Genomic DNA, 23380 nt, shown 5'->3' with positions numbered 1-23380 from the left:
GTTACAGGAGAGAAATCAGAAAATACTGTTTTTTTCTTAGCTGGAAAAAAGAAAGTGGTGTTAGGTCAGGGACAAAGGAACCAAAAAGTTTAGAGAGTAACAAACTGCTCTGCGCACTTTCACCAGTTTCAATTCAAAATCCGTTGGCTGACTAGTACAGCAGCATTGCCAGATCAACTGTTTCTCCCTTCAGTATGTTATCACCCAAGTTATTTCAGGACAAGCCAGCAGATGACCTTCTGGGGACTATAATCTGAACCAGTGTCCTTTCCTGGCAACACGATGTATGGATTGCAGGACAGTGATACAATCAGTTTGCTTGCCACATGCATCTTCTCCAAACCACCACCTTGCTTAACGAGGCCACTTAAATCTGCAGGAGTGCTCTTTGCCTCTACAGCTCAGAGAGGGACAGCTCCACCTTCTTCAAGAGGTAAGTGGGCACGAGCCTGTAGCCAATGTGAAAGAAGCTGCTGATGGAAAGAATAGATAGAGAGCAGACAAGGATCACAAAAGGGAATTCAGAGTTTTATTTCCAAAAAAGAGCAATGTAGTGTTGAAACAAAAATCAAGTTCAATTAGTTTTCCTCTGATTTGAATGGCTACAAAAATAGATTCTACCCAAATCCATAAAGCCAGTTAACAGTACCATAAAAAACAAAAACCAAAATTACTCATTCAGATACCACATACAGCAGTCACAGGAAACTAGCATATATTATTTAATGTTTTTTTTTTAAAAAGTAAATTTCTAAAATGTTTCTGTTAAAACTGAAATACCCATAAGATTTTAAAAAATTGTACAAAAAATAATTTTAAACCGGTTGGAGGTAACAGTGTGCGTTTATTAAAATCCTGCACCAAGGCAGTAACATTTATAATTTAAAACCCAGCCCAGTAGAAAAGAGAAATGTGCAAACATTTAAAAGTTAGATGTACTCAGAGGCTTGTGGTGCATCAGACCTGGCGATCCACTTCTGTCCTAATGCAAGGCGGGCTCCAAGAGGAGATATCTCTAATGAGGCACTAAAAGGGGAGGCAGAAGCAGGCATGCATATGCATGCAAGTTGCAGCTCACTAGCCTGCGATGCAGGGAGCAGTGGTGCCCTCTCCCCAGGGACGGTTTGCCCAATCAGTAGTGTTATGGCACTCAATCCAATGCCAGAAAGTCCTTGATGAATTCTGGTCAATCTGCTTTGGGATAAAAGAATGCAAAAGCCATTTTAGAAAACAGAAGTTGAAAGCTAATGAGAGCTAATCATAGAATGGTTTGGGTTGGAAGGGACCTTAAAGATCATCTAGTCCCAACCCCCCTGCCATGGGCAGGGACACCTTCCACTAGACCAGGTTGCTCAAAGCCCCATCCAACCTGGCCTTGAACACTTCCAGGGAGGGAGCATCCACAACCTCTCTGGGCAACCTGTTCCAGTGCCTCACCACCCTCACAGTGAAGAACTTCCTCCTTACATCTAATCTAAATCTACCCTCTTTCGGTTTAAAGCCATTACCCTTTGTCCTATCACTACATGCCCTTGTAAAAAGTCCCTCTCCAGCTTTCTTATAGGCCCCCTTTAGGTACTGGGAGGCTACTCTAAGGTCTCCCCAGAGCCTTCTCCTCTCCAGGCTGAACAACCCCACCTCTCTCAGCCTGTCTTCATAGGAGAGGTACTCCAGCCCTCTGGTCATCTTCGTTGCCCTCCTCCGGACTCACTCCAAGAAGGTCCATGTCATTCTTACGCTGGGGGCCCCAGAGCTGAACACAGTACTCCACATGGGGTCTCATGAGAGCAGAGTAGAGGGGGAGAATCACCTCCCTCAACCTGCTGATCACACTTCTTTTGATGCAGCCCAGGATAGGGTTCACTTTCTGGGCTGCAAGCGCACATTGCCAGCTCATGTTGAGCTTCTCATCAACCAACACCCTCAAGTCCTTCTCCTCAGTTGATATACTCATGAGTTGATATACTAATGAGTTGATATACTCAACAGATTATTGCTATGAGCTCTGGCTACCTCTCCAGCTTACTTTATGGTAAGCTTAAGAGTTAGGCAGGAGCCTTCATAGGATTTTTAGCTCTTTCTTTAAAGCTGAAGCAGCATATTTACTGACATGGCACAGGGTGCTGAACAGTGCTAGCACATCACTCAGCCAGCAGATTCCCATCCTGAAAATTCAGACCAGAGTTCTGCACTATCACAAACCATTTAAACAAGCTGAATTTTATAAAGAAACTTCATTCTACTTTCTGCTTCCTTTGGCTACTTCACTGGGCCTGAAATATCCTTAGCCTCACCTACCTCCTCCATTACTTAGTCCACGTCCTAATGGACTTCTTGCCAAATTTCTTTCTGCATAGCTCCTGCAATGACACAAGAAGAGATTCATTACTGCAATGCAGTATCATTCCATCCACTCCCAGCTGCTGACAGAAGACCAGGATTAGGTAGTGTCCAGAGGAAGTGCGCAGAGCAGAGCATGTCAGGCAGTCACTTATCCTTACACACCAGCAGTTACCAATCCCACCAAGCTTCCTGCATCCGATGCAAACAGTAGTCCTTTGTCTACACTTCCGTAGCCCCTGTCACCTGAACATCAGTATTCTAGGGAGACAAGATAAAGCCCCGCACCCGTGGTGGTAGCTTAGCTCTATTGTATAGACAGAATGGGAGCAGAGATACTGAACACGTCCAAGTGACAGTGTCAAGCCAGATTAAAACTCCAGAGTCCCATCCTCGGCCAACTAAGCCCATGTGACCTGCCCTTAGATCGGTATGGGTTGACACGAATAGAAACCTGTATGCGAATACTCAGAGTCTTGTTCCTTTGGGATGTGGGAATGTGATCTCTCCTGCTTTTCGGAGAGAAAGAGACAAAGCATTATTCATAAAAAAAAAAATCAAGGGATAACATGTGAAAGAGAACCTGCCTCTCTCTTACTATTGCCCTTTGGTAGTTTGTGGGACACATACATGACCAGATTCCAGCACAAGGATCCCTGCCATCATGTTGGGCATCCCCCTGCTTTCAACTAGAAACGCCCTCCCTTGCCAGCCCCACCCATTAGGGACAGAAGTTGGTTGATACTCACCCTCTGCCCCCCTCCAGAGTACTCTGGATCTCCTTCAGGACTTCTGGAAAGCAGAAGGTTAAAGCAGTGAGCCAAACCAGCGAAGATCTGCTTTCAGGCAGCAGCCTAGCCACATTCCACCTCCCCGATGAACAGCCTTTAAAACCTGCCTCCCACACCACAGAGGTCAGGCCTTATAATATCATTGCCTCTTCAACAGTACTAGGTTTTTACTGAACAGGCTGGCATAAAGGACCGAAGCATTCATTTGCCAGAGGAAATGTTGCCAGTCCCAGTGTACCAGAGCCCCAAAGGAACAGTCTGTTCCAGCTGTCATTTCACACAAGTCCTACTGGAAAGTAAAGATCCTTCTCTTATCACAGCAGTGAATGCAGCTATGTGGAACAACCCCTGCCTGAGGGCATGACTATCTGTCCAACCCCTCACTTCCACTGATTAATGAAAACCCAGTGCTTCTACCAGTCTTGTGTCATTGCATATCTCTTGAAACTGAGTACTGGAACCCACAAAATTCCCAGCAGCTTTCTTCTTTTCCCACCCAGAAAGGCACCTGCCCTGTCAGTAGCAAGACTTCATCTCACTCACTTTCATCATTGAGTAAGGCATGTTCCATCAGCCTCTCAGACTTCCTTTCTAAAAAAAAGTAGGAAAACAGCTGTTACCTAACAATATTTTCCCCTTTTCATGAAATAGGTGCAGTTTTGGAAACCTACAATAGAATTGGATTTATTTTTTTTTCCCCTGTTAAGTACCTTTTGACTTTACTGAATGCTTCACAACTAATCCTTAAAGCCTCTCACATACTGAATTGTATTTTCCAGCAATACTAGTTTGGCTAACAGATCTCATCTGTAATTTCAGACCTTATCTTCCCACAGCCTCTTCCTTCCAGGAGAAACTACGTTCTATCCTTCAAGGCTATCTTGCCACATGCGACTTAGAGCTAGCAACTACTGTGTCCAGGCAGGTCACAATGTTTCCCTCATGTCCCTCCTTACTTTCCCCTTTCTTAGGTAGAAAATATCAACTGTAGCAATAGGAAAGATGTTTCAGGGTTTACATGTCACCATGCTACATTTAGTACAATTAATTTTTGCTTACCATCTTCTCCATAGTCACCCGAACTCCTTCCTGATCCCCTAGAAAAGGAAAGGAGGCAGAAAACAAACACTGACTCTGAGGCATAGGAGTGCAGAGAATTCACGTATACTCTTGGCAGCTACAAGAAGCTCCAGTGCGTGCTAACGAAATGGTTTGTTGAGCAAGAATGTCGGAAGGGCTTCATTAAATGTTGGTGATGCAGAAGTCTGCAGGCACCAGAGAACATTTCTAAACTTTTGAAATAAAATTCCTATAGGATCTCCATGAGTGTCAGATCTACTGTTATTTGCTAATGTTCCAAGAGAGAGGAGGAACACTGGATTTCCCTTCACAGAGCACCAGTTCAGCCTCATCAGTAACACACATCCCCTGTAGTATGCAAGAGTCAGGTGTCAGTCAGACACATCACTAGGGAACAAGTAAAGCAAGCCAGAGCTTACAGTTTATGACTCAAGCTTAGGGATACCAATTCCAATGCTTCACCACTTTGTCCCACCAAAGGACTGTACTGTACTGCAAGTAGGAAAACCATCAGGGAGAAGGTTACATTTCCTCATGCCAATCCATCTAGAAATGTTGTTAACAAAGACCTCAAAGTCTTTTCTTTTTTTTTTTTTTTTGAAAGATGACATTCTCTATAAAATACAAAACTTTGTTGGAAACAGTCAAGTAGATCTCACTACTCAGACACAGTCAGTGTGCAAGAGTTTTACAGACTTTACCTGGATTTTCTTGCAGCATTCTCCATGCCAGACTTGTTGTGCACATGATTGTTGCTTGTAACTTCTGGCATGTCCACAATGCACCGGGGCTCCACTAACCATTTGGTAGAAAGGGAAAACCTCTCAAACTCCGATGGTGAAATCAGATAGAAACCTGCAGATCATTGGGAATTTATAAGCAATTCTCAAGTCCAAGAATACAGTTCCAGAACTAGAGGTGATCCAAAAAAGAACAGATCTATGCGTCCACTATGTTTGGCAGAAAGGGTTTGCATTTCCTCCTATGTAAATGAGGAGGAATCATCGAGGAAGATATCACCCCAGTTTCCCAAGGATTGGTTAGCCTAGAGACTGGGCAATTCAAGATTATTCTGAGAGAAATTGTATTGTCCTGTGCTGACACTTACGGAAAGCAGCACAGAAAGATGTAAAAACTGAACTGCAAAGCAGCAATCCACCTTCAAGCAGCCATAAGATGTTGGATCCCAGTTTTGCAATTTGAGTGTTGAGCCACAGGCATGTATAGGAGGCACAATGCAGCCATTTCCCCAGTGCCTGCTGCTTAGAGAGCCATTCTCTTGACTTCAGACAAGAGGAGGGTGGCCAGATGGAAGCTACCTAGGGGGCACATCCAACCTGTTAGCTGAAAACCACTGTATTCATTAACAATAATGGAATAAACTCACTTGTGCTTCTGCTAATTCACATGGCAGTACCTGTTGGCAAGTGGTACTGGCCAGAAACATATAACAAACATATTTACATAATATTCACATGTTTACACAGCCAGTTCTAAACACTAAGCCCTATAATCCCTTTTCCATTGTCTCAAACACACAGAGGTAGATGATTAGGGAGAAGCACACCTTACCTTGGCCATATTTGGTGAAGACGCAGGATGCAATGCCACTCACATCCTCTTTGCGGATGCAAGGGTAGCGGATCTGTAACTTGAGGAAGGGCAGTGAGATGATCTGAATGTCTCCCAGGTTAGTCAGGACAGCCAGGTCATTTTCACTGTAATCGTCCGTCTTGCAGCTGCTGAAGTTCACAACCGTCACCTTTCGTACCCTACAGCCTTCCAGAGCCGTCAGCTTGAGCTTCAGTTTGGAGCTAACCTTGGGTAATGTGAATACCTGTCAATAGAAACAGGACACTGACATCTCTTTCCTGCACAATGGCAGCAGCTGCACCTCAGGACATTTGCTGCTCCCTCCTTAAACAATGTTTTCATTCACAGTGAATACACACAGGTGTAATCTGAGTCAACCTGGCTCCCTGCTCATGGGACAAGAAGTAATCAGCCACAGTCAGTGTCAGAATCTGTTTCTGTTCTGACGTCAAGCAGTTTCACCCTTCAGGCTGCAAACTGCATTTCTCCCCTAGTTCTTTCAAAACCCCTCCATATTTGGCTACAAATTATTACAGAAAGAGAACAGGGTTTACACTAACTGTGTGCTCTTCCGCATTAAAAAGCCAGGGCCAGCCTACAGCAAGGTGCTTCAAGTCTTCTCTTTTATGCTGACTAGTTAGTGTGCAAAACAAGAAGCTTTTTAGTTGCTTCACAGAAATGCCTACCTGTTCCTGCTTCTGTACTAACCACAGCAAGAGCTCTTTCCCAAAAGCAGAAGCAGCCTTGTCCAAAGAGTATAACGTAATATAGGAATAAAATTTCCATGTTCAGCATGTGCATCACTATGCCGAATACGCAATTTGTCAGCACACGCCTGCTTTATGGACCGCACCAAACAGAAACGCTGTCCCAGGGGTGTTATTCAGGTACAGAAGAATAAGCACTCCCAAGAGTTATCTTTCCACCGAGCACTGCTCAGTGCTTTAGCAGATTTTCTGCGCAGTCCATATGCACCTCCTGGGTGATACTTACCTTAAATTGCTCTTCAGACACCACCAACAGTTGATGGCTGCCTTGCATATCAGGACTCTTAGAAAGGTCATGTGCTACTTCTAGAGGTTCTGGGAGGGGAATGCTGCGTCCATCCAAGACAAGTATACCCACAACAGGAGCCCTGTGCATCAGCTGAATCTCTTTGGCTAGACAAGCAAGATAAGGAAGAAAATAAACAAACAGAAAAAACAAGCAGGAGTCTAACACAGAGACACTGTGTTAGAACCTCACTCACATCATCTCAGAGCTGGAGACCTATACAATGTGGCTACAGAAACCCTGCCCAAAAAGATTTAGTAGTTAAAGGGTATTTGGACTGAACTGGTTCATGTTAAACAGTAACTATTATTACATAAAGATAGCAGGTCCAGCTGTCAGAATGAGGTACACGTGCACTGAGGCTTGATGGTAAACTTCAGTGACAGCTGATGCAAATTTAAATTTCTGAAGTCAGCAGGAAATGAGGCTAAGGCATGTCAAGTAGTGCTGGAGCTCACTTACTCTTCAGTTCAGTTGCTGCAGTGAGCATTGCTTAGCTCAGATACTGCTACATTTAGCTCCACTCCCACTGATAAACAGCAGTAATTGAGCTACCTTGCTTTTCTGTATGTAACTCTCGGTTATACGAGTGATAGCTCAGATCCATTAGGACCTTGCTTTCACAAGGCATACTTACCCTGCTCTGCCCTGACAGGTTCATCCATCCTCCTCTCTGCTGGAGGAACACGTAAACAGAAGGCGTAGACTGTACCTCCATTAGTGCCTGCCCACAAGGACGGGCAGTGGCGGGAGCCTGGAGCAACAAGAAGGCTCGTCAGCAAGGCGCCATCTGTGACATCCTTGGATAACTGCTTTCCACTAGCTATACACGTCCTCCCTCTGTTTACATCCTAAATATCTTTATATTAGGGCAGACTTGCCAGGGAAACTACAGGTTCTTAGCACTTCTTTTCCCATTATGTGTTCATCAGCAGCCCTGATAAAGGACATAGCATGTGAGTAAAGGGAACAGAGTGCTGTTTCCATCAGACACCACAATTGCTGCATCCAGTTTTCAGGTATATCACACATGAGCAGAGTAAACTTGTGCATGATATTAGTTTGGGCTCTGATGCACAACCAGCCACCATCCTCACCAAAATTGAAAGGCTCTACTGGGGACGGGTGAACTTTAGAGTAATGAGACAAGGAAAACCTTATACTAAAAAGTCAGCTGTCATTCCAGCACGTTTGAAAACCATACATAAAGGCTGCATCCAAAGATGAACTACTACTTGCCTTGGATTAGCCAGCAGCCAGAATGGCTAAGTAACAATTCTGCATGACAACATATGCTCTTGTTCTATATTAGTTTTTCAGCACAGCACAAAGTAGGACACAGGAGGTGCCGAATTTTCCTGGCAGTAAATCCTAATACATTCCTTGGCAGAAGGAGGAAAAACCCATTCGGAAGAAAGGAGAGATGCTTTTTCTACTCACTGTCTCTCAAGAAGGTATCAGCAAAATATAAGGTTCGCACAAAGCCAGTGAAAGAGTCTTCTGCAGACCGGGCTTCAATCTTCCGCTGGACTGGAGCCAGTTCCATTTCCTGCAATGCGTCTTGGTCAAATTTGGCATTTGCTTCTTGCACCTTCAAAGATGAGGAGACATTTTGTCAGTCAGGCAAAGACATAGGGGAGAGAGAGATAGTAAGAGTGGCAGCAATAGAAAGGGAAAGCACCATCATACCAGTTAACAGGTATATTCTGCATCATATGATCAACTACAGGCAGTACATCTTCTCTAAAAATGTGACTATTTTTATCTAACAGATAGCAGCATCAGAAATTGCCATTTTTGCCCTTATACCAATAGCTACTGATACCATAGCAGGACTGCAGACCACCTCCTGCTCTAGGCAGTCTAATCAGGAGTCTGCATGCTCCAAGCTGTAAACAGACAGGACCTGAAAAAGATGGACCCCTCACCTCTGAGGCATTTCCACTACCTCCTCGTCGCTTCCTACTGGATACCCGGCTTCTTCTGATCCGCCTGAATGACTGACGGAGGGACTTCTTCAAGGATTTCACCCGAGACAGTGGGCCTTCTAAGGCCAGTTGGTCACTGGGATGCAGTGTACACCTGAAAGAGGGAGACAATAGGCACACGGTCACTTTCTACTGGGTGGCAATCACTCCCAAGAGTCCAACAGGACACACAAATGTCGGAACATGCTTATATGTTCTTGAAGATCTTCACGGACAGAGTCCAATGAGGCAAGGCTTCTTGCTACACTGACTGCTCTTGAGAAATTGCTTATCACAACTTGCTTTGCTAGCAATTCCAGGTCATCTTTACAGAGGATTACCACAGACCTCCTGGAAAGAAGATACTTACTTGACAAAGACCAGTCGTTTCTGCTGGTGGTCAAAAAGCCCAAAACCATGACTGGTACCAAAGGCCACAAGCTTCCATTCAGAGTGAAGGGCCAATGAGGTGACCACAGCTGGTGGCTGACATTGGACAAGGACAAACGGCTGAAAACCAGCTTCAAATCGAACAGGTCCATCTCGAGTCTTTAGTTTCTCGTGACCTTTCCATCTATAGCCCTCTTGGTCCTGCAGGAGATCTGCTTCAGCATGGTCCACAACATGTTCTGCATCTTCGTCATTCAGTTCCATCACCAGCACCTGAAAGGAAGAGGATAAACTTTGCTACAGCTTTTACAATTCAAACAGTCCTCCAAGCTGCAGCCCTTCTCAGCAGCTGCAAAACTACAGCATCTCTCAGGGCTGATAAATACCATTATATAAAGTCTAAAATACAGATCAGAGAAAGCAGAGAACCATGAAACAACATTTCCAGCAACTGGATCGATTTACCACTGTAGAAATATTTCCAATTTTAACACATCTCCCAGTTGCACTGTGACAACCTGCACTAAAAGCAAGGTTTATGATGATTGTTAATATTTCAATACCTGTCCTGCTGTACCAGCTACAGCCAAGTATCCGCTGTATTTACACAGGTAGATCTTCTGGATCCCAAGTCTAGGATCATCACTGTAAGGGTCAAAGGTACCAACCTAGGCGAGAGAATACACAGTGGCTGGTCTTTGCAGATGCATTAACTAGGACAAGAATCAAAACTACTCAGGTTTTCAGAAAGCTTCTACAAGCAACAGCTATCTTACCTTGCGAAGTGGAGGCCATTCATCCTCACCCAGGGTGTTCATATTGTCATTGGGATCAGCATCTGTGAGAAATACTCTCACTGTGCTTAGCTTATAAAGGAGATGTAAGCAGACACCAGATGCATCCCAAAACCGCACAGTGCCATCTTCATGCCTGTATGGGGGAGGGTTACAGAAACACACATCACACAGGAGAACAGCACATCACCCAGATGAGGATGATAAAACAGAGGGGGAAAAAACACAACCAAAGATTAAACCACACTGTTTACAAAGCCCTGAGCTGTGGCAACTTAGAGCTTCAAGAAAGGGTTTTGGGGGTTTTTGGTTGGGTTTTTTTGTGAGTTTGTTTTTGGTTTAGGTTGGGTTTTTTTAATCCAGTTTGTTCTCGATGATCTGACACAAGTGTACAATTTAAGATTACTCCGAAAAGCACTGAAAAGGAAATAAAGCTTAACATATAGAAGGAACACCTCAACCTGACAAAAATACTAATACTGGGAGGGAGGGAAAGAAATCAAGCTTTAATCTTAATTCTCCAGGTGAAAATTGGCAACATTCTTCCAGGTAAGGGTAAGGACTTCTAACAACGTGCAGCATCAAGAATTAAGTCTGAATAACAGCCCACTGAAATTCTTAAAAGTCCTTTGAAGAGAAAATGATACATTCTTATGCGATGAGACAATCTCTTTGCTAGTGACTTCCACTGCTTAGCTAGATCTGTTCATGCTGATCAAAGCAGACAGGAGTCCAAGCCAACCTCTTTTTTGAGATTCAGAACAGTGTAAGGTAGGGGGAAAAACGCTTCAAAACCTGCAAGATTAAGCTCCACTTTTACATTGCTCCCTGTGAATCAGTCTGGATTACTGCCTGCACTTCTACACTGATGTTTGTGGGGGGAATGGTAACATGTCAGAACTGCAAATAAGCCAACTTTATAGGTTATCTGTGGACATTATGACCTGTTTGCTCAGAAGCAGCAGAATCAGTTAGCTTTACAAAGCTAGCAGCCCAGCTTTGAGAAGCGGTATTGTAAAGTTGCAGCCTTCTCCCTTCAAGATGAGCAGACTTTAACCTCATGGGAAAGCCTCAGTTAGTTCTAAAAGGAAGAACGGAAACTGGAAAGGGCCCCTTGATGGTTATCAGTTAAGTACATACCCTGTTAGAAGCAAGTCCCTCTGTGGAGGATCTGGAGCTATGTTGGTGCCACCATCAATCGGCCATGGCTACAAATACATTAAGGGAAGACTGTGACTTCCTAGGCAGTGACAGTGTGAAGAGAATATGCAGTCAGCAGGAGAGCATGAACTTCAGTGCAAGTGGCAGTGAAACAGTCCATGCTGTTAGCTTTTGTTTGGATTAGATGTTCCTGTTCTGACACCAGCTGTGCTTTTTAGAAGATATTCTACACATTTCCTCAAGAAGCTGTGCCGAAAGCTTCATGCTTCTAAACGAGAAGTTTGTTACCATTGACAGCTGGGAACACTCAGACTTTCCTTCTAGCTTGTCAAAGCCTGAAAAAAATATCACATTTTAATCCCCCAGCGCGAGTAACTGTATTGGTGGTGCTCTGGGAAAAAGCCTCTCTCGACCCTATTAAGAGGCAGGACAACGTCTGTTGGGACTCATCCCTCCACAGGCAGTCAGCAGCACAGACCACCCACATTCTGAGCAGTCATGCTGTTCTTAAATGCATGGGAACACATGTACATTTAAAGCTGCCATACCATATTCGAGTAGTGAATGTTCTGCTTGCTCCCAGCACTGATAATCCTCTCCCACAGTTTCAGTGGGATGTTGGAGACATGGTGTGAGCAGGTGATGGCTGAGCAATGGAGAGAAGCCAGGTATGGAGGATGGACTGCTGGCCAGCCTACAGTTTTCAAGTCTATAACTACCAGCTCTTCTTCTGCCAGCACCACCATAGCAGAAGGGTCATCAGACTCTGCAGAAACAAGATTCATTGAGGCTGACAAAAAATGACCATCCAAGGTTAATAGAAACAAGCTTCCTGTAAGGCTCATTTGAAAACTGTTATCACAGAGCTCTACACAAACATTTTTGTTGGCAAAACCTCTAAATGCTTCTGTGTTAACTGGGCCTATTGAGGCACTAATATTAATAGATTTCAAGATACTAACAGATTTACTGCAAATTCATCTTTCTTTACACCACTCCTGGGACTGTCAGAGTGACTTTTTATAGATTCCACTGCAGAATAAAAAATTTGTTAACAACATAGATGGCTAAATAACACAAGCTCATATTCACTATTGTAACAGCTAATTAACAGCATGGGGCGGACAGACATGCATACACCCCAGCAGTGACCCATTTAGTACTGTGTTAGGACCACAGTCCATCTAGGCTAAGCTGCTTAAACACAGTAATGCCTTGGGTTCTGCAGAATGCTCCTCTGCTTGAACTGACAAGTATTTACAATTTAGCTCTCTTACTTTTCATTTTCCCTGCTTCCCTGTGTTGTGACACATCCTCTCGACTTTCTTTTTTGAAGAGTGTGTACGTCATCTAATATACATACATACGTATATTAGACAAGATTACAAACAAAAGAAACCTGTTAATGTAACTTTACAGATGACACCTGACACAATCAAGAATTTAAGATTTTTCATTGTAACTAGAATTAAAGTGAAAAAAATTTAGTCTACAAGGACATTATTGCAGTAATGTTTGAGAGACAGCCACAATAGCAACTGGTGGGGAAAACCAAAACCACGAATCAGTTCACACCAATAACGATTAACACAGCTACAGAAATCTAAGGGAGCACATAGCTGTAATGTGTCACATTGGGGGCAGGGGCGGGGGGAGGTGATAAACAGTGAGCCATAAGCAAACTAGCAGCTTTTCACTGACCTTCTCTGCTAACCTGTACTTTTATTTCCCTCCTTTAGTTGTTTATGTCCTGGTTTCAGCTAGGATAGAGTTAATTGTCTTCCTAGTAGCTGGTATAGTGCTGTGTTTCGGATTTACTAGGAGAATAATGTTGGTAACACACTGACATTTTCAGTTGTTGCTAAGTAGTGTTTATACTAAGTCAAGGATTTTTCAGCTTCTCATGCCCAGCCAGCAAGAAGGCTGGAGGGGCACAAGAAGTTGGGAGGGGACACAGCCAGGACAGCTGACCCCAACTGGCCAAAGGGATATTCCATACCATACGATGTCACGCCCAGTATATAAACTGGGGGGAGCTGGCCAGGAGGGGCGGATCGCTGCTCGATAACTAACTGGGCATTGGTCGGCGAGTGGTGAGCAATTGCATTGTGCATCACTTGTTTTGTATATTCTAATTCTTTTAGTATTATTATTGTCATTTTTATTATTATCATTATTTTCTTCCTTTTCTGTCCTATTAAGCTGTCTTTATCTCAACTCATGAGTTTTACTTTTTCCCAGTTCTCTCCCCCATCCCACTGGGTGGGGGGAGCGAGCAAGCGGCTGCGTGGTGCTTAGTTGCCAGCTGAGGTTAAACCACAACAGATTACCTGGAATACACTTGCAAGAAGGCACGTCTATAAGCAAGCACATACTAACGCTGTTCACTCAGCAAAATTAACTTCAAGTAATTAGTACGTGGCACCACTCTAGTTAGACACCTCAAGTTTCACCTCTGACTAGCCACAGCCATAAAACACCACTAATCAGTTCAGTTTCTTCATGAAAAAGTTTTATATTCAGTTTTACTTTGCTTTCTTATGTGCCGTCACTTGCAGTTGCCTACAGGACTTCTGAATAGAACAAATAATATCATACCTGTACTACACTATGTAAGATCAGCCCTGCACTCTGACTGCTGCTGCCAACATTAACCAAATATACTCTGTTGTAACAATAATTTTTTCCCTGCAAAGGCACACATCTGAGGTCATTGCTTATGGCAAGAATCTATATTAAGTTGCTGAAGCAGCAAACATACTAGAATTTGTCATGACTGCCATACACTCATCCACCTGCTAATTTAAGAAAAAGAAAACAGGAAGGGCTAGCCTTTTAAAAATTGTTTCCACAGCATATTCAGGGTAGTGGAAAGTCACCAGCTACCACCATGCTGCAATGCATAAGCTTTGCGCTTATTAAATTAAGTGGCTTTGGTATACAATTAATACCTTCGTATTGCCATTGCAGGGAAGACTGCTTAAGGGCAAACAAGGCAAGCTACGTAGATCCACTAAGCTTAGGCAATCAGCCACAAGGAAGCTTGTCAACCACAGAAACCTCATTTTATTGTAAAAAAACTTCCTCATCCAAGTGCAATAGCTTCAGCTTCCTGTAGCAGCTCCTGTCTGTACCCACTAGAAGTCTTGTTAACTAGATAATTCAATCCTTGGGAAGTATAAATACAAAGCCTGTTAAGTTCAGTGACTTCATCCTAAAGGACTTCTAATCATATCCAGGAATTGAACTTTAAGTAGTCAATCTCTTACCTAAAACCCTCAGATTTCCTTCATTTTTAAGACTTTTTTTCCATCATCTAGAATCTCAGCTCTGACAACTTCATAGAGAGTAAAAGGGTCTAGTTTCTTTAATGATAAGAGCTAAACAGTACCTCAAGTTTAATGGCATTGTTAAGCTTGAAGGCTTATACCTATAGGTTCTGCACATTTGGAAGATGCTTATAAAACACAGTGTTGTGTAGGGAAAACCTATAATAACAAACATATACAGGCACTTCATCTCACTTACATTCTGCTTATTTCTTTACTGGTTTTTCAGTGACTTGACAGGGTCTGTTAAGGTCTGGGAAGAGAGGTGAGGGGGAATCCAAAAGTTGTTTCTTTATGCGTACTTTCCCAAGCCAGTCCTCCCAGGATCTGTGGTCTGCTTTGTACAATGGGCCAGAGGGAGCCAACCTGCATCTACATATTTGAATGCCCACGCCTGCACAGTGTGTAGCTGCGAGCTGTCACCACCACCAGCAGTACACAAGACAAATAGGTTTGGAAACTAGTCTACTAGGCAAACCAGACACTAGAAAGCCTGACAAGATTCAGTAACAGAAGATTTGCCTGCAAGCTCCTAAAAGCATCTAGACTTCTGCGATTTGGTCTGACCCAACTTCCAATACTGCACATTTGTGGAGCTTGAAATAGCATTTTATACTCAATTACTTCACGTTAACCAGAAGCAAGAACTACACCAGCATTAGACAAACAGTTCTTGGGGAAAATCCTTTACAATTCCATGAAAAGAATATTACAGCTACTGTGGAAGTAAGGGCAACAAAGCTCTTCAACAGAAGCAAGAATCTGACAAGCTCTAAGCAAGCCATGGAATGAGTGCTATTCAGTTTTAGAACTGTTTACATTCACATTCACCAGTGGTAAGTAAATTAAGTTCTCTATATAGCGACCCTTGGTTCTGGGTTCTGTGTCACCCTTCGCTGATTTATTACCCAGAGCCCTAGTCATAAATCCAGGTAGTAATTAAAAGAAACAGTGTCTCAGTGGGAGTAAATTCTGTTTTTAATTATTGCCTCCTTTGAAGTGCTATTTCCAAACAGCAATATTCAGATCCTCATTTCACGACCTGGTTATTTCCAATGTCCAGCTTACACAGACATGAGCCTAAGAGATCTTTTCTCACTGATGGAGTAGCTTAATTTTTTGAGGAATGTATGGCATTTGTAACCAGCCCATTCTTTACACCAGTATTTTACACTTCACTTTTAAATGGCAAATCTCTTCTACGGTTGGACTCAATCTTAAGGGTCTTTTCCAACCTAAATGATTCTATGATTCTCTGTTAAAGTCTCAGAAAACCCCCAAACAACTCACCTCCTTATCACATTTCACATGCTATTTATACCAGGCAGATTTCCACATGTGTACACAGCTATTCTAATTCCTCAGTAATGCCCTTTCGTCACATACCTGCAGTTGGCTCTGAACTGAAGATTATAAAGAAGTCTATCACTCGTGATGTGAAGTCAAAGGCTGTTTGCTGACTGCCATGGACAACAGAGATACTGTGCCGGTCACCATAGCTAGCCCGGGGCATCCCTCCTTGGAATATAATGTAAGGAAGCCTTAAGAGAAAGACAGAGTTAGAGTGGTGTATGCTGAAGTGAGGAGTAAGCAAAATTTCAAAGACGTGAGGCAAGTCAAACTTTGACAAAAAATTCTTATAACGTTACTGTAAAGGACTCTTACGGTATTGTGCACTGCACCCTTTAAATGCCTTTAAACAGGTGAGAGTGAAGGGATACACCATGAACTTACCCATTTTTTGTTGTCTGCCAGTAGATCTTGGAGATCGCCTTGCAAGGAAAAGGACCTAAGAGAACAGAGTTATTTGCCATAATTCAAGAAGTGCATCTTTATGTTAAGAAGTTTCTTATTCTGCTTCACCTAGGTCACCTCAGCCTCCAAGCCAAGGGGAGCCACCTGAATTAGTGGGCACCACCACCTCCCCAGACCAAGCCACATCAGACAAGTCTTCTGGGACGCACTGACCACACTACTCCTCAGCAAAACAACGCTTAGGCTCAGGGGAAGTTTTGAACCATGTTGCTGATGGCTAACAGGGAGTGGAAGTGCTGTTGTAGAAGCTGATTAACTAGAAAGGATTGTTAAACACACAGGCATTCCTGAAACTAATGTAAAGGTGACAGAACTTCAGAAGCTTCTATATGCTTGAAAGATGAGGTCATCCCCATTTGATGGGTTTCAGCAAATCAGAGGCATCATTTCATCACTGCTCAGGTTGACAAAAAGTACACTTAGCTCACTATTAATTACAGAAGATCCAAGCAACTCCTGCTGAACAGGACACTTGAACTAAAACAAAGAGCTGAATCACCAACACCCTTCTTCATAAGGGACATTAATTTTTTCAACACTTTTGCTCTCCATGTTCAGGACAGATCTCAACATTGTAAAGGAGTTTAAAATCCAAGAAAAAAACTGGACCGAAATCCCTTAGTCTAGGCTCACGACACATTCAAAAGGCAGCTCTGCATTTCGCCATTAGGATTAAACACTGGGGAGAACACGACTTAAATATCCCACACAAGCTCAAAATGAGTTTGTGTTTAGATGAATATGCAACAATTAAACCTCACTTACTGACCATAAGGCACAAGGTTTTCCAGAGGCTCAGGCTGCCTGTTGTCACTGGATACTGGCCACTGGGTGTAACTTCCATCATAGTGACAACTAATGAATTTACTGCCATCCCTCTGCCAGTAGAGGTTCTCCAGTTGCTGAAGAGAAAGACACACAATGACTGCTCTCCAGAGAGCTGTTAACTCCCCCCGAAACCAATGCATTCTTACTAAAAAAGAAGCTTTGTCAGGCTCTCCCTGCACCTACTTGTCTTTAGAGTGCTCTGAGAGGAGAGAGCCCTTTCTCCCCTGCTGAACTGACTTTGGATTGAATTAATACCTGGCTGCCCAGGAAATGGTGTGTCACTTTGTTACTCTGCAGGTCCCAGAGGACAATCAAGCCCCTGCTATATCCAATCAGGATCTGGTCAGGGTTCTTGGGGTGCTCCCGAAGGGCTTCCACCAATTCACATGATCGCCTGTTACAGTAATCTTCCGGTACCCTACAGAAGCAGAAGAGAAAACCAAGAAAAGTTTATTCCAGGTACAACCCAGTATGACTGTAATAACAGTTAAGGTATAAGAATGAGATATTAAGCAACAAAAAGTTCAAACAGATGAGAATAAGTACGATCTTTTCACGAATCCTTCAAGCAGCAGAAAAGCCTTATGTAAGACATCACACCAGGCCTGCGACATGAACATGCATCCAGTCCCATTTTCCTCAGGGAAAACCCAAGGTTTAAAATGAATTCCAGGACTGGATCCCAGGAATGTAAAGACAGTCTGAATCACCCACCCTGTTCTCTTGTGACCCTTACAGAATAAAGGTAACATGGAAATGTCAGTAGGAAGCAACAATGACATGAAGTAGGACAGTTTTCAACAGCGCTTGAATCTCCAGAGTGACAAAATCCTCATTTGGACAAAGCAGCGTCAGAAGTTCTGCCAATGGTCAAAAAAATAAATGGGTAATTACAGCTAAGCATAACATTTTTTGCAAAAGCAAACACAAGGGACAGGGCACAAGGTTTGCAGATTTACTCCAAGTGCCTCCTGTATAGTTCTGCGTATATGCTATACCTCCATGGTGACAGTACTGGATTGACCAGGACAGAAACTGTTACTTAACACATACCAGGACCAAAAGTTACTTTCACAGGAGTCATGCAGATTTGGACAATGCTTAACACAACAGTGAGGCCCCAATACATAATCTAGGGTGACATTTTAACAAAGGATATGTCTGCTAATGGGATTCCACCCCTACACAGCAGTGCCTGTTTGCTCACTCACCGCTGCAGCACAGCCTCAGAGGTTATGGTCCTGTCCTCTAGCGCTCTGAATGATGGAAGCTCCACTACAAAGACGTTGCCACTCTCCGTACCAAGATACAGGACTTCCCGTGAGGAATGGGGAAGGATAGCTGTTATCTGCGTGGCACTTGGCGGAGACCTGGGGATGCAAAGAGACTCTCATCGACTGCACGCAAGAAGACTATCGTTACTGAACTTGAGAGAAGTAACAACTCAACAGGGATATTTACAAGTATCATTTTTTTAATAGGCAGAGATTTTGAGCCAGGCATTATTTTTCTGAAGGAGGAAAACACTAGCTTTAAGATAAATTATGTCAAAAGACTTGACAAGCATGTGGACAAAGACTCAGATGCCTTTTTACAGAAGCCTCTCTTATTAATTTCCCCAAAGGAGCTAAAAATAGCTCACCTAAAACTGCTAAGATCAAGTGAAACTAAAACCATAGCAGTATTTTAAACTCTGACTTAAGGGATACTTAGATTTACTTAACCTTAAGATTTACAGCTCCTGTACACACAGAAGTGGACACACAAAATCAAAAAAAGATGTCACCCTTTGCATTGGTACAACACTCTTAAAAGGTGGTCTCCCAGGCCCTAGCCAACTCCTGTGTGGTTTCCATGGATGACCTTTTAATGGATTCACAGGAGTGAGAGTCTGTAAGAACAGGACAAGCTCTAGCTAGAACAATAGCAGAATTTTCTTACTTGCTTGCTTATCCCCAAACTAGCTCAAAAACACTCTTGCGGATTACCCAGGTGGCCCTTTCAACGTGAAGCGGTGCTCCTCCCGCAGCTCAGATGCTCCACTGTGCTGCTTCAGGCTCCAGAGATGCAAGCTGTTATCATCTAGCAATGTCACCAGCTGGCACTACAAAACCACACAATATGCTTTTTTCAGAATCACAATATTAAATACAACACAGTAAATCTAGCAATAAAGTTGCTGCGGTTCATAATTCTCTGCTAAAACAGGACTGGGGAGCCAGCCACAGTTCTTTATAGCGGTGGATATACACTGCAGCAACGCTGTTAGCTAACAGTGAGGGATTTGGGGGTTGGAGGGAGACAAGAAGTAGCCTAAAGGCTAAAAACCCTCTTATATAGGACAAAGGCACAGGTTATCACTCAGGGGGATGACAAGGATTTAGGCTCTTGAAAAAGATCAGCCTCTGCTGTAAAGCTCAGCCAGGCAGCTGCAGGCTGTTAGCTCACCACCTCCTCACTCAGCATGGTTTGCTGCAACACACCCCAGCTTTGGGTGGGGCTGATACAGTCTACTACACCACACTCCTTGCATTCTTCATGTCCAACCTCATTCTGGAGGGTTGTGTCAGAGTCCTTTTATGAGCCCAGCCCTGCTGGCTGTATGTTCAAATTGAAGCATTTTACCTGCTGAAGCCACACCTGGTGCAACACTCCCCATGGGAGTTTCAGCTTATACCATTAGTTAAGCAAACAGACACCCAAAACCGCCTCAAGAATTAAATCCCTCTCATAAAGAGGCCACTGGTGCTATACTGGGGGCATCAGGCAACAAAGTATGTGGCCAAGACACCAGTCTGCCAGTCCAGGGAAGGGAAAGTGGTTAGCCAGCCACCAGACATTTGGAAAATTCTGCCTTCCTATTTTTCGTTTGTGGCAATAACTGTTCAGCAATCCCCAGGAGCAAGATTCAATACCCCAAAACACAAAGGCAACAAGCTGAACAGCAGGCAAGGTTAGCAGTACTGTTTTGAACTCCTGAAAATAATTAAATCAGTTCAGCAGCAGCAGCTACTGTTCTATCTGTTCTGCAGAAGAAAGACCACCCAGTCCTACTGAAAGAATAGGGGCTGCAAAAGGAAAAGGAAGTTCTGGCTTTTGCAGCAGATTGCCTGAACTATTCTGGCCTTATTACCGTTCCCAATATGTTGCTTGAGATAAATGACTAACAGTTACGAACAATAAAGCTACTCTTAAGTTTTACCGAGCATCTCCACAGCAACAAGTGCTGCTGAGAGCACAAAATACACTAGGATAAGCATTCCCAACCAAGCAGCATTTGAATATACTTCGTAATAGGAGCCCAGTTGCCTGGAACAAACTCAACACCTGTTTAAGAGAGGTCTACATAAGTCGCAGAGGTACTGAAAATACACTTACCTGATCAGGTATAAAGTGAATCTGCATTACAGTATTGTTTTCTTCATGTAAACCCATGAACTCCACCCCAGGAGCACCGTATCTGAAGAGTTTGTTGAGGATCTACCGTATTTAAGATGACCCACAGCTACAATTAATTGATAAGAAGCTTGCTAGCAAGCAAGATGAAAAGAGATTAGTTTGAAACCATGTTTTACTGTTAGTGATCTGGACTGAAAAGAACCAATTCAAATCTACTTTGATTTTATATGCTTGTTGTAGGTTACACACGCTACAGAAGAACATGGAAGTTTACTTCATCCTTTGGGCATATGCAGAAGAGGTGCCTGGACCCTGTTTTTTCTCAGAGATGTTTAGTGGTTTCCCAGACACTACAATCCTGCTTAACTAATTTGTAACCAAGAGACAGATGGCTACTGCCCACATGCGGAGTCCAGCCTCTGAACACAAACAACACCAGGAATGAATGATTAAGCAGGCAGAGCGCGCACCAACTTTTCCTTTCTGGGCTGAGTGATATGCCTGTTTTACAGCTTGTCTAGCTGGTACTGTGCCACAGGAATCACCTCAGTGCCTCGCGTATACACAAAAATCGGACTAGACATCATTAGCTAAAAAAAAGTCAACACCTTCAATGTTCAGGTCTTTAATGCCTGGATGGTCAAAAACTCAGGAAGCTGAAAGCATTTCTGACTTCAGTTTTAACCTTTGAAATAGAACTGCTTTAAAAAAAAGGAACCCTGCCCCAAATATTTAAACAACCCTGGAATTTACAACATGAAGGATTGCTAAACTTAGGCCAGATCTAGTCTGACCTTCTGCATAGCAAGAGCAAAGAGTCTTGTCCAATATCTGCATCAGCTCAGCTTCTGTTTGAGCTATAGTTCAGCTCTTGACAAGATAATCCCATTCTGGGCAGACCGAAATCACTTCAAACCTAGGCAACCCGTTCCAATGCTCCAGTAACCCTTGCTTACAAATTTATACTTAGTCTAACTTTTTACAACGTCTTCAAAGTTGCACATTCTGATGCAGTCAGAGAAATCTAGCCAAAGTTGTTCAAAAGAATACAGTTTGATGGCTCCCGATCGCGTTCCAATGGCCATAAGGCGGAGAAATGGGCTATAGCCCAGTGCACTGGGTTGATGGGGAAATCCATGTTCCACAGTCTGGTAGAGAGAAAGAAAAATCATGATCAACAGCATGGTTCATGGGCATTGTATACAGATAAAAACTAGAAGTTAAATACGGCACGGCAGTCTGAAATACAGCACTTAATGGCAGCTTTTTCTGTTGAAAAGTGTTCAAACACAGGTTAGATTTGCTGAACAATAGCCTAAAGATTAATCTGTTCCAAGAACCCCTGGCTCTGCAGCCAGGATATGCAAAGCATAACAGAAATGAAAGAGAAATATTCTGAAAACAGTAAACCAAGCAGCTCTTTATGTTAAGATTATAAATAACTCTGCATAAGCACAGCTCGCTCAGTCACCACAATACACTCCATCACTCCACATCAACTTTACTTCTGTAAACCAACTGCTCAGCACAATTTCAAAGTCTGACATAAATACTGCGTATTGTAAGGTCAGCTTTATCTGCCAAATTCCACACAGGTCAGCCTTCATGACCTCCTCTTGTTGACTGACATCAAGAAATGGTGGAAAACTATGAAGAACTATTGAGTGAACATCAGTGCTCATCAAGAAAACTAAACAGATTTCCTATGGGGCAGTCAGGAAAACTAATGTAAATTATATCCATTTTCCAGAGTTAGCACAAGGAACACTGGAATTTAATGAGAGCAGGAGCCTGCTAGGCCACTTCAAACTAGTTCAAAGCCATTTGGTAATAAAAAGATGTCAGTCACTATCATGGGGAGCAGTATGTAAGGCTACTTGGCCTTAGTGGCTTCCCTAAAATACAATTTACACTGCACCAAGAGGAAGATTTGGAGCATGTTGTACACACCACACTTAGCATGGCCGATGCGTTTACTATGGAATAATATTCTGCCATACTTTCAGGATGCAACCAAGCTGCTTGTAAAATAGCTCAGTCAAGTTTTTAGAAGTGCTAATGCACAGCTATTATCACTGTTTAGACAAAACAAGTATGCATGAGTGTTCAACAACATATAGCCATGTAAATAGGGATTTGTGCGCCTAAAGATTAGTAGGGCTACTTCCTGGAAAACATTGTTATCGTTACAGTCCCAGCTTCTGGAAAATATGTTCTTCTAAGGCAAGCTGGTCAGCTACAGAATAGGAATTTGTTACAAAACAGCCTGAGGACCACTCATAAAAAAAAAAAAAAGAATAAGCAGAGAACCCTCCATCTACAGAAGTAGGCACTTGCACCTCGCTCCCATCCTCATTTCCATCATGTCTTTGAGACGGAGCTACCACATCACTTGGCTTTATGGTTTATTCAACCTAGAAGTAACACCTGGACTTTATTTCCTGCATAGTGATTTCCCAACTTAATCCCTTGCAGGAGAATCAAATAAAGCCAGTTTCATTTCTGCGGTCATGCCATTAACCCAAGATGCTCCCAGCTGTTACAAAGTAGTTTGATGCCCTTTTACTGTTCCTGCTCAAAGACACAGGCATAGGAGGATATGGCTGACTCCACAGTATGCCAGATTGCTTCTGTTTTAGCCATTTGATCACAATTCATAAATGGTAAAAATAGACCTCCTTCCTCTAAATTATCAGTTACCCCAATCTGAGGTCCTATTGGGGGAAGATGAGCCATTTTAGAAGATATAAAATTGGAAATATTGGAGCACTTCCCAATTTTCTGCTTGCCAACTCATAAGACTGGGCAAAGGAGTAGTTACTAATTTTTAACCTTTTATA

The 23380-nt window shown here is 43.1% G+C and overlaps 1 protein-coding gene across 3 annotated transcripts in view; it reads right to left on the bottom strand.

The window, feature by feature from the left end:
• Nucleotides 1-512: 512 nt before the first annotated feature.
• LLGL2 (LLGL scribble cell polarity complex component 2) overlaps nucleotides 513-23380 on the bottom strand; it is a 35287-nt gene continuing 12419 nt past the window's right edge. The window contains exons 3-27 of one of the 3 annotated variants that reach the window (XM_050908256.1): nucleotides 21591-21688; nucleotides 20520-20601; nucleotides 19130-19245; nucleotides 18353-18511; nucleotides 17397-17559; nucleotides 17083-17215; nucleotides 16233-16287; nucleotides 15885-16039; nucleotides 11718-11935; nucleotides 11149-11216; nucleotides 9991-10144; nucleotides 9778-9882; nucleotides 9195-9487; nucleotides 8786-8939; nucleotides 8298-8448; nucleotides 7495-7611; nucleotides 6798-6964; nucleotides 5784-6048; nucleotides 4913-5066; nucleotides 4191-4228; nucleotides 3675-3722; nucleotides 3090-3132; nucleotides 2795-2852; nucleotides 2299-2360; nucleotides 513-1194 (exon numbers count right to left, since the gene is read on the bottom strand). In XM_050908256.1, coding sequence (XP_050764213.1) covers nucleotides 2307-2360; nucleotides 2795-2852; nucleotides 3090-3132; nucleotides 3675-3722; nucleotides 4191-4228; nucleotides 4913-5066; nucleotides 5784-6048; nucleotides 6798-6964; nucleotides 7495-7611; nucleotides 8298-8448; nucleotides 8786-8939; nucleotides 9195-9487; nucleotides 9778-9882; nucleotides 9991-10144; nucleotides 11149-11216; nucleotides 11718-11935; nucleotides 15885-16039; nucleotides 16233-16287; nucleotides 17083-17215; nucleotides 17397-17559; nucleotides 18353-18511; nucleotides 19130-19245; nucleotides 20520-20601; nucleotides 21591-21688 — 3048 coding nt within the window. In that variant the 3' untranslated portion in view covers nucleotides 513-1194; nucleotides 2299-2306. The remainder of the gene's footprint in view (nucleotides 1195-2298; nucleotides 2361-2794; nucleotides 2853-3089; nucleotides 3133-3674; nucleotides 3723-4190; nucleotides 4229-4912; nucleotides 5067-5783; nucleotides 6049-6797; nucleotides 6965-7494; nucleotides 7612-8297; nucleotides 8449-8785; nucleotides 8940-9194; nucleotides 9488-9777; nucleotides 9883-9990; nucleotides 10145-11148; nucleotides 11217-11717; nucleotides 11936-15884; nucleotides 16040-16232; nucleotides 16288-17082; nucleotides 17216-17396; nucleotides 17560-18352; nucleotides 18512-19129; nucleotides 19246-20519; nucleotides 20602-21590; nucleotides 21689-23380) is intronic. The other 2 variants (XM_050908253.1, XM_050908255.1) reach the window with 2 other exon arrangements.

This window comes from Gymnogyps californianus, chromosome 19 (assembly GCF_018139145.2).
Source record: "Gymnogyps californianus isolate 813 chromosome 19, ASM1813914v2, whole genome shotgun sequence".
In the NCBI taxonomy this organism is placed as follows: domain Eukaryota; kingdom Metazoa; phylum Chordata; class Aves; order Accipitriformes; family Cathartidae; genus Gymnogyps; species Gymnogyps californianus.
This window is presented reverse-complemented; position numbering and strand designations above follow the sequence as displayed.